The 14,094-nt window shown below is 37.9% G+C and overlaps 1 protein-coding gene across 1 annotated transcript in view; it reads left to right on the top strand.

The window, feature by feature from the left end:
• Positions 1–13,499, top strand: part of LOC122428206 (transmembrane protease serine 11F-like) — an 89,426-nt gene extending 75,927 nt beyond the window's left edge. Inside the window, exons 9-11 of the mRNA XM_043448044.1 lie at positions 1,676–1,935; positions 3,069–3,211; positions 10,142–13,499. Of these exons, the coding sequence (XP_043303979.1) occupies positions 1,676–1,935; positions 3,069–3,211; positions 10,142–10,300 (562 nt within the window). The 3' untranslated portion in view covers positions 10,301–13,499. The remainder of the gene's footprint in view (positions 1–1,675; positions 1,936–3,068; positions 3,212–10,141) is intronic.
• Positions 13,500–14,094: the final 595 nt, after the last annotated feature.

Raw genomic sequence — 14,094 nt, 5'->3', positions numbered from 1 at the left:
GAAATGGTGATGATCTTGGAGAGGAAGGGATCAATTTTGCATGTGATATAATTTCATATAATTGCATAATGAAGTGTACTATTGTGAAGGAAAAAGACGGGCACTTTGAAGACAATATCATAATTATCCAAATACTTTTAAAATTTTTATGTTTTTTTTTTTTTCCTACAGAAATACATTATTTTTAAAATCATATTCAAGACAAATGTTAGTACCTTTATGCCCATGAAAAATGATCCCAGTCTTTGTGAAACAAGTGTATATAGGGAAAAGTTCTTGACAGGATATCATGAGACCTGGTCTCTGACACTAACCAGCTGAATACATCATGTACCTGGCCAAGTCATTTAATTTCTGAATCTCAGTGTTCTTATCTGCAAAGCATGCTGAACTGTGCCTATTACTTGAGTCTCCCTTTCTGGTTTTTTATGCATGAGGAGATAGGTATTTCTGTTTTGTCTACTCAATTAGTTTACAAGATCCTTAAGGACTGAAGTAACATAAGTCTTTGTAGCTTCCAGAATTCATTTTCAAATGAATGCTTCATCCTTAAGATTTCTGCTTTGAATTAAACCTTCCTTTAAAGTGCAAATAAGTAGAGCAGCTGAGAGAGGAGCCCTCCCCAGACCCCAATGCCTTGGCCCCTAGGCTCCACCTGCTCATCCCTGGGGCAGTGCAAAGTACTTTGAAAACCACTGATCTTTCAGTTTTCATTACACTTAAAACTTTATGATTCACCAACACAGTAATCCTGCAAGAACAGGGAAAGTCCCTTTTTGAATTCTCTTATGTGTAATTTCCTTTTACATAATTTTCCTTTACATAGAGAATTCAAGTTTCTATATATTTCAGTCATTCTTGAAAGGGCTGACTAGACAAAGAGGCAACTGAGCTTTAGGGTAGAACAGGGAGCAAAGAGATGATAGAAGGATGCAGAATTTGCTTGTAGTGTAATCTCATGGTAGAGAGAAGCATCTGTGTTAAGGGAGAGCCTCAAAAATAGTAAGAGGGACTGACCAGGGCAGATGAAAGGGTAGTGGGAGCTCTAACAACACAACAATGAGTTAAGGCTGCTTTTAGCCCTTGAGTATTGGGGCAGGGTATGGGCACTGGGTGGAGAAATAATCCTGTATACACATGACAGTTTGTGAAGAAGACAAATTACACTTTGTCTCAAAGATCAAGATAAGACCCAGTAAACAAGAGTCAAAAGGTTAAATCATAAAATAAGAATGAAGAGAATGTCTCATACAGAAGGAAATGCCTCTTAGGGTGATAATGTCCAAAACAGATCAAAATTAATTTCTATACACTTCACTGAAATTATAGAAAAAATCAAATTTGAAGAGTTTCTAATGAACAGGGAATTAAAATGTGAGAAACTAATTGTATAGTACCCATTATAATTATTCCAACTGCAGCATGCAATTCCACTTAGCTATTGTATTCTTTTAAATTTTAGAGCTTATGAAATACTTTAAGAGCTTTCCTACTCTACTCTCACTTGTATCATCAGTATTTTAACCATTTTTTTACATAAGGCCATCAATTGCAAATTCTCTCACTATAGGAATTTTTCAGGGACATAATTCCAATAGTTGGGGACAATACTGTCTTAACTGTTTTTAAAGGATACAGTTAAGTATCACTAATCTTATTCTTTATTTTTTTGCAGAAATAAAGACCCAAATAGATGGATTGTCACTTTTGGTATAACTGTAACACCACCCACAGTGCAACGAAATTTGAAGAAAATTATCATTCATGAAAATTACCGTAGAGAAACAAATGAAAATGACATTGCTTTGGTTCAGCTTGCAACCCGAGTTGACTTTTCAAATGTAGTTCAGAGAGTTTGCCTCCCAGATTCATCCATAAAGTTGCCACCTAAAACAGGTGTATTTGTCACAGGATTTGGATCCATTGTAGATGATGGTGAGTTGTTCAATGTAATTTACTTAGTACAAATTTATCTTGGGATCTAATGTGCCATCTAGGAGATACCTCTTTAGACTTTTCATTAAAATGTTCACGCTTCTAATGTGTATGGGCTTCCCTGGTGGCTCAGATGGTAAAGAATCTGCCTGCAGTTCAGGAGACCCGGATTCGACCCCTGGGTCAGGAAGATCCCCTGGAGAAGGAAAGTATGGCTCTGAGAAGAACAAGGTGCTATGTGTTAAAGTAAAAAAAGTAAAAGGAATCATATACCTATCCTTGAGGAGTTCACAATTATTTGGAGCAGTCATGGGCAAGAGGAGAGTTCAATAACATGGATAAGATGAACAAACTGTTTTGGGTACTCTAAGGAACAAGATGCTATAGGAGTACAGGGAAGTAAATTACTACAAATTGTATATTTGCCAGATGTAAACACTCCTGGCTAGCGTATACTTCATATGCTTCTTTTTGGTTTAAATTCTTCCTAATTTTAATGAGGATATACAATGGTCATAAACATGGAAGTGGTTTGTGAATGTTTTGAGACTAACTTATGCAGTATTTTTTCCTCCTAATCACCGGCCTTCTTCTCTGCTGGTATCATATTGTTGGTATATCTTCAACAATTGTTTTGTTTCTCATGCTTTGAGACATTCTGAAATAACACTGTATAGCACAGAGCAGGGCAAACAGACCTGTGCAGTTTGTATCCTGGTTTATACTTTAGAGTAGATTTTGGAAAATCAGTGAACTTCTCTGAGCCTCAGCTTCCTTATGTGGAAAAATGTGAAGTTGGACAAATTCAGTGTGATAAACTCTCTCCTCATGAAAAAAAGTCATATACACACAATATCGTGTGTAGTTTTGAGGATTCCAAGAACTTTTGAAGGTCTACAAATACGTGAGAGTCAGACACGATTTAGCAACTAAACCACCACGACCACATATATGTGTATTGTTTCCTTGCATGTAGACATTTATGCCACAGACAATAAAATTAGGCAATCATTAATAAAAAAAAATCTAATGCTTTTACTCCTAAGAATATACAATTCATGTGTCTTCTGAGTCTTAGATATAGCTGTGTTCAAAGAACATGTTTTTTGTTTTTTCACTTGTTTGTGTAATAGGACCAACACAAAATAAACTACGGCAAGCCAGGGTAGAAATCATAAGCTCCGAGGTGTGTAACAGAAAGGATGTGTATGACGGCATGGTAACTTCAGGAATGTTATGTGCCGGATTCATGGAAGGAAAAGTAGATGCCTGTAAGGTAAGTCCAAAGTCAAGGTCAACACTTTAAAAGGAAAGTGTCCACTAATGATTTCTAATTTGGGCCTATGTGTTTACCTGAGAGAAAAAAAATGACATATATTTTATCAAAGAATCAGTTACCTAAATAACCAAAGATAATAAAAATTATTATATTGAGTGTTTATTATCCAAAAACAATGCTAAACACTTTCTATACATCATTTCATTTAATATAATAAGATTGACATAATTCAGTTCAGTTCACTTACTCAGTCATGTCCAACTCTTTACAACCCCATGGACTGCAGCACGCCAGGTCTCCCTGTCCATCACCAACTCCCAGAGCTTGCTCAAAGTCATGTCCATTGAGTCAGTGATGTCATCCAACCATCTCATCCTCTCTCGTCCCCTTCTCCTCCTGCCTTCAATCTTTCCCAGTATCTCTTTTCCAATAGGTCAGTTCTTCGTGTCAGGTGTCCAAAGTATTGGAGGTTCAGCTTCAGTCAGTCCTTCCAATGAATATTCAGGACTGATTTCTTTTAGGATGGACTGGTTGGATCTCCTTGCAGTCCAAGGGACTCTCAAGAGTCTTCTCCAACACCACAGTTCAAAAGTATCAATTCTTCGGTGCTCAGCTTTCTTTATAGTCCAACTATCACATCCATACATGACTACCGGAAAAACTGTAGCTTTGACTAGACAGACTTTGATGGCAAAGTAATGTCTCTGCTTTTTAATATGCTGTCTAGGTTGGTCATGACTTTTCTTCCAAGGAGCAAGTGTCTTTTAATTTCATGGCTGCAGTCACCATCTGCAGTGATTCTGGAGCCCCCTAAAATAAGTCTGTCAATGTTTCCACTGTTTCCCCACCTATTTGCCATGAAGTGATGGGACCAGATGCCATGATGTTAGTTTTCTGACTGTTGAGTTTTAAGTCAACTTTTTCACTCTCCTCTTTCACTTTCATCAAGAGGCTCTTTAGTTCTTCACTTTCTGCCATAAGGGTGGTGTCATCTGCATATCTGAGGTTATTGATATATCTCCCGGCAATCTTGATTCCAGCTTGTGCTTCATTCAGTCCAGTGTTTCTCATGATGTACTCTGCATATAAGTTAAATAAGCAAGGTGACAATATACAGCCTTGACATACTCCTGTCCCTATTTGGGGAACCAGTCTGTTATTCCATGTCCAGTTCTAACTGTTGCTTCCTGACCTGCATACAGATTTCTCAAGAGGCAGATCAGGTGGTCTGGTATTCCCATCTCTTCAAGAATTTTCCACAGTTTCTTGTGATCCCCACAGTCAAAGGTTTTTGCATAGTCTATAAAACAGAAGTAGATGTTTTTCTGGAACTCTCTTGCTTTTTCTATGATCCAACTGATGTTGGCAATTTGATCTCTGGTTCCTCTGCCTTTTCTAAAATCAGCTTGAACATCTGGAAGTTCACAGTTCACGTACTGTTGAAGCCTGGCTTGGAGAATTTTGAGCATTATGTTACCAGCTTGTGAGATGAATGCAATTGTATGGTAGTTTGAGCATTATTTGGCATTGCGTTTCTTAAGAATTGGAATGAAAACTGACCTTTTCCAGTCCTGTGGCCACTGCTGAGTTTTCCAAATTTGCTGACATATTGAGTGCAGCACTTTTACAGCATCATCTTCTAGGATTTGAAATAACTCAACTGGAATTCCATCACCTCTACTAGCTTTGTTCTTAGTCATGCTTCCTAAGGCCCACTTGACTTCACATTCCAAGATGTCTGGCTCTACGTTTGAGTGATCACACCATCGTGAGTATCTGGGTCGTGAAGATCTTTTTCGTACAGTTCTTCTGTGTATTCTTGCCACCTCTTCTTAATATCTTCTGCTTTGTTAGGTCCATACCATTTCTGTCCTTTATTGTGTCCATCTTGCATGGTAGTATTGACGTAGTACCATGACGTAGTACTATTTACAAATTAGAAAATTAGTCTCTCGCTCCAGTTTCTGGTTCAGACAACCTTTTACGCTCTATTGTTAGTTTCTTAAGCAAATTTTTAATCAAAAGACAGAGGAACCTCTCCTCTGAAGAGCTCTTTATTCAGTTGTATCATCATCTCTCATGTATCTTGTTTTTATCCCCCTACTTCCTAACCTCTCTACTTTGTTCCACTCATTCTTTCATGACATTGATGCCTAAAATAAATTTCACCTTCATCCTAACTTCTGCAATATTGTCATCAACTCATTTAAAAGCTGGATCCTTTGTTCTTAGATCTCAACCTCCAGGGACCTTCACTCCTCCTCAGTCGCCTATTCCTAGGGCCACATCTTGAACCTTGTCATCAAAAACTGTTCCATCTCCAGTGACACCAATTCCCAAATCTTCCTATTTAACAACTATCCTCAGTCCTTTCTGCCTGATTTTCAACTACTTCTGTTTCTTTGGTCACACTGTTATAATCCAACCTACCAATCCCTACTGCCCAACATACACAACTTACACACATATTCTTTGTGTCCCTTCTCTGTTTTATTTTCATCTGTAGCTCCTACACCATTCAATGCACAATATATTTTATTTAACTGTTTTACTAACCTAGAAAGTGAACTCTGTGAAGGCACTCATTTTAGAGCATCTATTTTATTTACCTCTGTTTTATGAATACCTCAACCAGTCTTGGCACAAGTATTTGTTGGCTGAATACCACACTTCTTCAATTTCAGAGTCTTGTAGAGCACAATTTCTCTGCTGTTTCACAGTCCATTAATTCTTTCCTTTCTTCCATTGTTCACTTGTCCAATTTAGATTTCACTGTGATCATTTTTAGACATTTTTGCTTATACCCCAAACCCACTTGATGTTCTGTCTTCCCAGTGCTTATGTCTGACAAGTTCCAAACCTGGAAGAGCTCAGTTATTCAGACCCTCTGTCTGCCTGCATCTGGGAAGTCACCTGCTCCTGAAAAAAAGACAACAGAACTCATGGCTCCAGTGCGTGTTCCACATAACAAAGCTGATGACCTCACTATGTTTGTTTCTTTTTCCTAAATCTACCTTTCTCTGAATTCTCCCACCATTCTCCACTTTGCTTAACTTCCAGTTTTTTCTGCCCATTTAATCTTGACTGACGATTCTGTTCTGAATTTTCAAAAGAAAATTAAATAAAAGTCATAGTAGGGAATTTCCCCATCTTCCTAACATCAAACATTGCAGATCTGCCTTCATCTGGACCCTTTTCATCCACTTTCAGCTTAGGTCACTACAGAGAAGTTGCCCCTTCACTAAGGGTAGCCCCTTCCCCACTGTTCAGATTCCTCTTCTTGTTGACCTTTTGGGGAAGTTTACACTAGCAATTGGGCTTCCCAGGTGGCGCTAGTGCTAAAGAACCCTCCTGCCAATGCAGGAGCCGTAAGAGATGAGGGTTCGATCCCTGGGAAGATCCCCTGGAGAAGGAAATGGCAACCCAGTCCAGTATTCTTAACTGGAGAATTCCATGGACAGAGGAGCCTAGCAGGCTGTAGTCCATAGGGTCACAAACAGTTGGACGCAACTGAAGTGACTTAGCATGCATACATTAGCAATTACAGTCTCTCTCCTTCCAGAGTCAACATTTCTCTTGTAACTAAATTCTCTATTCAGATCTCTCAAGTCATGGAAAAAAAAGAAAAGAAAATTCTTTTTTGACCCATAATGCCTCCAGCTAGCCTCTCATTGTATCTCTCTACTATCAGATATTTGAGAAAATGTTTATTGTCACAATTTTCTCATCTCTCACTAACTCCTCAAACTGTTTCAATATGGTTCCTGCCCTATCGCTTCATCAAAATCTCTCTTCCAAATGTTTTCAATGAATCATTAATGACCATCAACAATTTGAGGGGGTCTTTTTTCCCTCTTAGCAGTATTTAATAGTGCTTACCACGCCCTCTTTATTGAAATACTGTCTTCTCTTGGCTTGCAATAATTTCCATTTTGCATCTCTGTCTGCTCCGTCTCTATCTCCTTTTCAGTGCCCTTCTCTTAACCCCACCCATTACATGTTAATTTATGCCTGTTTATCTTTTCACTCGATACTTTCTCCCCAGAGAATCTAATTCTCTTTCATAGCTTCAATTATCATCTTTTTTGCAGACGCTATATAAAATTTTACTTTTAGCCCCATCCTCTCTTTTGATCTCCAGATTTATCTATTCTGTTCCTACTTGGCAGCTCCAGTTAGATATTTCAAAGGCACTTCAAATTCAAATGTTGTATCTGATTCTGCTGATTCTTCTCCCCAACTAATCTTTCTCTGTTTCGTATTTCTGTAAATGACATTCCCTTTGATTCTGTTAGATATGCCAAAGGCTAGAAACCCTTCTAATTTCTCTTTTTCCCATATTCAAATAACCACCTAATCCCATGGATTTTACTTCCTTAAATGTCTCTCCACCACCTTTTTCCTTTCTATCCTCTCTCAACCTCTCCTCCCCTTCCTGTCCCTTGACCCCCTCCCACATACATTAACTGTCTACTTTATCTCTTTGTATTCATTCTTATGATCCTATAGTGCATTAGTCGAATGAATTCCAGGATGGTTTCTAACAGGATGCAATCTGATCATGTTAACCCCCTCCTTAAAACACTTAAATCTTCAGTGCTTTATCTTTATTTTTATCTTATGATAAAAACTTCTTAAAAAGACCCATAGGACTTTATATAGAATAGTCTCTCCTCCCTGCTGTGGCCTCATTATGTACCACTTGCCCCCTTGCTGTCCTCTCTCCAGTCTCCTGTTTCCACAGGCTTTTGCATATGCTATGCTGCTTCATGCCACAGAGCATTTGTCATGCTTCCCTCTGTCTAAAATGCATTTCATTAACACCTTGCTTTTCATGATTTATTCCTCTTCCTTCAGCTATTAGATTGATTACATTTCATCAAGGGAAATATCCCTAACCCCCGTGGCTAGTCAAATCCCCCTATTGTATGTCTCCATAGCACTCATAACAGTTGTCATTTGCATTTTTGTAGGCTTATTTCATATTGCTTTTTCTTATCCTAAGTGTCAAGCTCTATGAGCATAGGGACAGTTAATTTTTGGTCATTGTAAGTGAAGGAGGAGAGTGGAAAAGTTGGCGTAAAGCTCAACACTCAGAAAACTAAGATCATGGCATCCAGTCCCATCACTTTATGGAAAATAGATGGGGAAACAGTGGAAACAGTGTCAGACTTTATTTTTTTGGGCTCCAAAATCACTGCAGATAGTGAGTGCAACCATGAAATTAAAAGACGCCTGCTCCTTAGAAGGAAAGTTATGACCAACCTGGATAGCAAATTTAAAAGCAGAGACGTTACTCTGCCAACAAAGGTCCACCTGGTCAAGGCTATGGTTTTTCCAGTGGTCATGTATGAATGTGAGAGTTGGACGGTGAAGAAAGCTGAGCACCGAAGAATTGATGCTTTTGAACTGTGGTGTTGGAGAAGACTCTTGCGAGTCAGCTGGACTGCAAGAAGATCCAAGCAGTCCATCCTAAAGGATATCAGTCCTGGGTGTTCATTGGAAGGACTGATTTTGAAGCTGAAACTCCAATTTGGCTACCTCATGCCAAGAGTTGACTCATTGGAAAAGACCCTAATGCTGGGAAGGATTTGGGGGCAGGAGGAGAAGGGGATGACAGAGGATGAGATGGCAGGATGGCATCACCGACTCGATGGACATGGGTTTGGGTAGACTCCGGGAGTTGGTGATGGACAGGGAGGCCTGGCTTGCTGCAATTCATGGGGTCGCAAAGAGTCAGACACAACTGAGCGACTGAACTGAACTGAATCCTCAATGCCCATCAAAATGCCTGAGACATGTAGCGAAGTGTTAGGTCGCTCAATTGTGGGCAACTCTTTCCAACCCCATGGACTGTAGCCCCCAGGCTCCTCTGTCCATGGAGTTCTCCTGGCAAGAACACTGGAGTGGGGAGCCACTCCCTTCTCCAGAGGATACTCCCGACCCAGGGAGCCTCACAACCCAGGGGTCTTCTGCATTGCAGGCAGATTCTTTACCATCTGAGCCACCAGGGAAGCCCTGTGACACATAGTAGGAATTCAGAGGCACAGAGAATTTACCCTGTGTATCTTACCTGAGATCACACAACAAGTAATTAATAGAGCTGGATCTGAAACTTGGGCAGTTCAACTACTGAGACCACAATTTTAACCTCGATACTTGCATCTATTTATTTGCATAATCTTCTTTCATCCAAAAGAGATTTAAGAAGGCTTGTATAAAATTCAGAAAGCAAATATAAGGTAGAAATAGGTAAGTGAAAGAAAAGAAAGCCAGAGTAGGTTCATAAAATACAGTCAAGAGCTAACATACTCAGAAGAGATCACAGAAAATTGCTGCTGCTGCTGCTGCTAAGTCACTTCAGTCATGTCCAATTCTGTGCGACCCCATAGACGGCAGACCATCAGGCTCCCCTGAACCTGGGATTCTCCAGGCAAGAATACTGGAGTGGGTTGCCATTTCCTTCTCCAATGCATGCATGCTTGCTAAGTCACTTCAGTTGTGTCCGACCCTGTGCGATGCTATGGACAGCAGTCCACCAGGCTCCTCCATCCACAGGATTCTCTAGGCAAGAATACTGAAGTGGGTTGCCATTTTTTTCAATGTACAAATATCAACCTCATATTAAATATTTTAGATAAATGCTTACTAAATCATGCTTAAAGTGTCTAATAAAACTAGCAAAAAATATATGTATGCTGAAGCATAAATAATGTAGCCATTCCATATAAATTAGTATTGGTCTTTCTGGAAAATAATTTACTTAATAATTTAGCACAAAATTTTAACTAAGTCGAGAGAACCATCATATAATCTGTTTAATCTGGTTGCATGTTCTATGTAACTGTTTCTGGAAGAGAGATGATTGTAGTGATTGTCCTACTGAATTAAATTAGTGTTAACAATTTCAATTGTTTTTTTCTCTAGGGAGATTCTGGTGGACCTCTGGTTTATGATAATCATGAAATCTGGTACCTAGTTGGTATAGTAAGTTGGGGACAATCATGTGCTCTTCCCAAAAAACCTGGGGTCTACACAAGAGTGTCTCAGTATCGAGACTGGATTGCCTCCAAGACTGGTATCTAGTGTGAACTGACCCTGAATTTTATCCATCACACATAGAGCTAAAACTCCTGCATATTATGTGTCATTTGTATTCTTGTGATTTGGATCAGTTCTTTTGTTGAATGTCAAGAAGTCCTTCAGAGGCAGAGCAATCTACTATCATGAGGTGGACTTTGTATACATGTGACAGAAATCTTTCTCTACCCTAGAGAAAAAGACACAGCAAATGACAGTAGCACCAACTCCTCACTCACATGGGAAATTGTGATCCTATTAATCAGATGAATATTTATATATAGTTTCCTTCCATTGAAGATGGGAACATTATTTTCGACAGGATATGAAGAGCTGCCAGGGCTCTCAAAATCTTACCTCATGTAGTACCTAGAGCACTTGGGATTCATCTAGCAAAAATCAAACAGCAACCATCCTTGAGGATTCAGGGCTCCAGCATTCTAAGACTGATTACTGGACCTTCAACGGCTTGAATGGAGCAGTGTGAGATTTTCAACATAACTTGAATTCTAACCTGGGTTTACAAAATACAGAGCACTATCATTAACCATGAGAATTGCTATTTAAAAGGTCTTTAGATATATCTGAACTTGCTATTAAAATTGGGTTATATACATCAGTACTAGCTTCAGGATGCATGTTGTATTGTTAATAAGCATTTCTGGCTTATTCTTTAACAGTATCTTGCCATTCACACATCATTTGAAGCTAGATTGAAAAGGAGACAACTTTTGGGAGCACTTTTTCATGGGTATAAGGAGGATAAAAAGAACCAGTGGAACCTAGGCTATCAGAGATGTTTCAAATGATTACTAACAAAACAAACACTCTTTAGATTTTTGGTGAAATGAGACATCCAATTATCGTTTAGATATACTTCTATCATATACAGTGCTTTAAGTCTTCAGTTCTCTGACAAGTCAGATGTCTACTAGAATGTCAGGTTAGGAAATCTGATTTGTGCAAAGTACTTGGCACATTGTTTGGCATATATTATACACTGTATAAAAGTTTGTTATAATGGGAAGGAATGCCTTTATGAGTTTTAAAGTAAATGAACTTAATTTGTTTAATGAGTGAATGGCCTAAGGCTTAAACCAGCCCCAGGTCTAGTGGGAGAGAGCACAGGCTTAGAACCAGACTGCTTGAGCTTGAATGTTGACTCTGCCATGTACAAACTATGGGTCCTTAACATCTCTGCATTAGCACTTCCATCTCTACAGTGAGAATAAAAATGGTACCCACCTCATATCATTATGAGGATTAAATGCATTCATATAGGTAAATTACTTGGAACAGTGTCTGTACCCAGCAGGCTCTCAATACAGACTATGTGTGTGCATGCTCAGTTGTGTCTATCTCTAACCCCATGGACCCGCCAGGCATCTGTCCATGGAATTTTCCAGGCAAGAATACTGGAATGGGTTGCTGTTTCTTATTCCAGGGGGATCTTCCTGACCCAGGGATCGAACCTACATCTCCTGCACTGACAGGTTTATTCTTTACCACTGAGCCACCTGGGAAGCCCATATATGGATTAGCTGCTATGAATTATTATTAATGTGCTTTGGGCTCAATGAAACAATATACTATTTAAAAATTGTACTTTGCTTCTTTAAAATCATGTAATTGATTTCAGAATAGTTTAAATTACATTGTAAAAAATTAGGTGAATTGCTAGGTTTTCAAAATCAGTTTTGTATGCCTCAGTAATGTATGTATAACCAAGTCTGCTTATACCCAAGTAGTCATAGGATGCTTGGTCATCTGTCATCAGGGTTGTGGCCACAGAGATGCAGCTGGATTCACACTCAGGTACCAAACATGAGGCCTCAAATTCTAGACTTGTTGCTCTGACTTATCTAAGAAAAATCTAGTCTCTTAGTTTCTTTAATGACTGAAACTTTAAATTTGCATGTATGTGTGTTATATGTAATATATATGTAAATAAGATAAATGTAACTAAAAAACTCCTAGTCATTTAATATAAATGTTAAGATATAATAAACACAAAATGGTTATCCATACATACTTCCCTTTTGAAAACAAAAGATCACCAAATTTCTGAGCTGATGACTCCTAGCAACTAAATATCAACAGTAAAAGCAGAATAAAAATTTAAATCCTTATGCTTCATTTTATATGTAGAGATACAGCCAAAGCTTTTTGGAAAATACTTAGCATATTCAAAATGTGTTTGATTGATGATGTACCTTCTTTATATTAAAGCCTAACACAACCTTTGGTAGACACAAGAATACAAATCTGTCTAGATTGAATGGATATGTGCTTTTGTGTACCTATATTTTTATTTCAGAAGACTGTGACAACTCTTTGCATATAAATATCTGTGAAACTACATATATGTATTTAAATTATAATACAGTTAATTTACTTCAGCCCAATGGCATTTTGACACATATGAGAGAAATAAATGTAATAGACTGCATAAATCTAAGAAATGGAAAAGCAGATTTTAAAAATAGATTTATATATACTATTTTTAGTTGGATTCTGATCTGTTGTGTGGTGATATGGGGATCATGCAATAGCTTTTCCTCATGTTTTCCATCTACCATATGGGACATTGGGTGATCTAACTCGTGGCATTGTTGTAAAGCTTTCTTGTAAAATAATAAAGTTGAAAAATCAAAGAATGTTTAAAACTTGGTCAAAAAATGTAAAGTATATTACTGCAAAATGATATTAGTACAGATGATGCTGCAAATGCATTAAAATTACAAAGAAGTGGGTTTTTTACAGTGTTATTTTTATTTATCAATAGTATTGCTTTGTGAATTTTGCAGATATTTTGTGGTTAAAAAAAAGCCTGGGCTTTGTCTTGCATGCTGTGAATACTATAATAACACACACATCTTTTCATAGAAAAAAAAATAACAACTCAACAATTCTCTGACTCATTGTTTTTAAAAAGACAGGTCAAAGCCATTTCAGTTGACAGTAAATGATGCAGCACATAATTCCTGTGGAATCTTGATAGAATTTGGGGTGCCATGTGGATGAAAGGGTTAATTTTTAATGCTAGAACAAGATTGAAACAAAACATTTTGCAATGTCTAACCACCTCTCAGGAAAATCTTCTTGATTCAATAACACTAACAGCAAAAATACATTAATAGCAATCATCCAGTGAACTTGATACTTTGCTCATCTATTTATTTGACAGAGATGGGATGTATGCAAGGCATTCATTCATGTCATCATGGAAGTGAAAAATGAACTTGTTACAAGTTATTGAAATTAATGCTAGAGTTATAGCTGTTAGAACTGGATGGGACCTAAGAGATTATCTATGTGAAACTTCTTTTTCAAGAATTCAAAGCCAAGAGAAATTCCCCAGGAAATACTTTAGATGATAATCAGTAGAGAAAGAGAATGCAAGAACTCTTTCATCCAGTTCAGTCATGTGTTATGCATGTTCACTAGACGGGATATTGTGGTTCCAGAAGTCACTGGAATGAAATGATTATTGCTAGACCAGTGTTTCTCCTAGGAAAAAAGTTCAACTCACATCGTGTTTGGCAAAGTATGTCATTTAACCAAACCAGCTTTATGGTTGATATAAATAATATCACTTAAAACTATATCCAACTGTATCTAAGGAAATGAAGGATACTTTTAATAATGTAGGTGAAGGTGTAGAGCTAGTTAAATTGGCAGGTCAGAATAATCCATGGAAAGTTTCCCCTGCAAATCTACACAATATCCATTGTCTTTCTCATCCCCCCACACTAAACTTTCTAATTGAAGCCTTTATGTGATGTAAATTAAGAATCTAT

This window comes from Cervus canadensis, chromosome 26, assembly GCF_019320065.1.
Source record: "Cervus canadensis isolate Bull #8, Minnesota chromosome 26, ASM1932006v1, whole genome shotgun sequence".
Taxonomy (NCBI): Eukaryota; Metazoa; Chordata; class Mammalia; order Artiodactyla; family Cervidae; genus Cervus; species Cervus canadensis.
The sequence above is the reverse complement of the archived record's forward strand: the minus strand, read 5'-3'. Positions and strand labels throughout refer to the sequence as shown.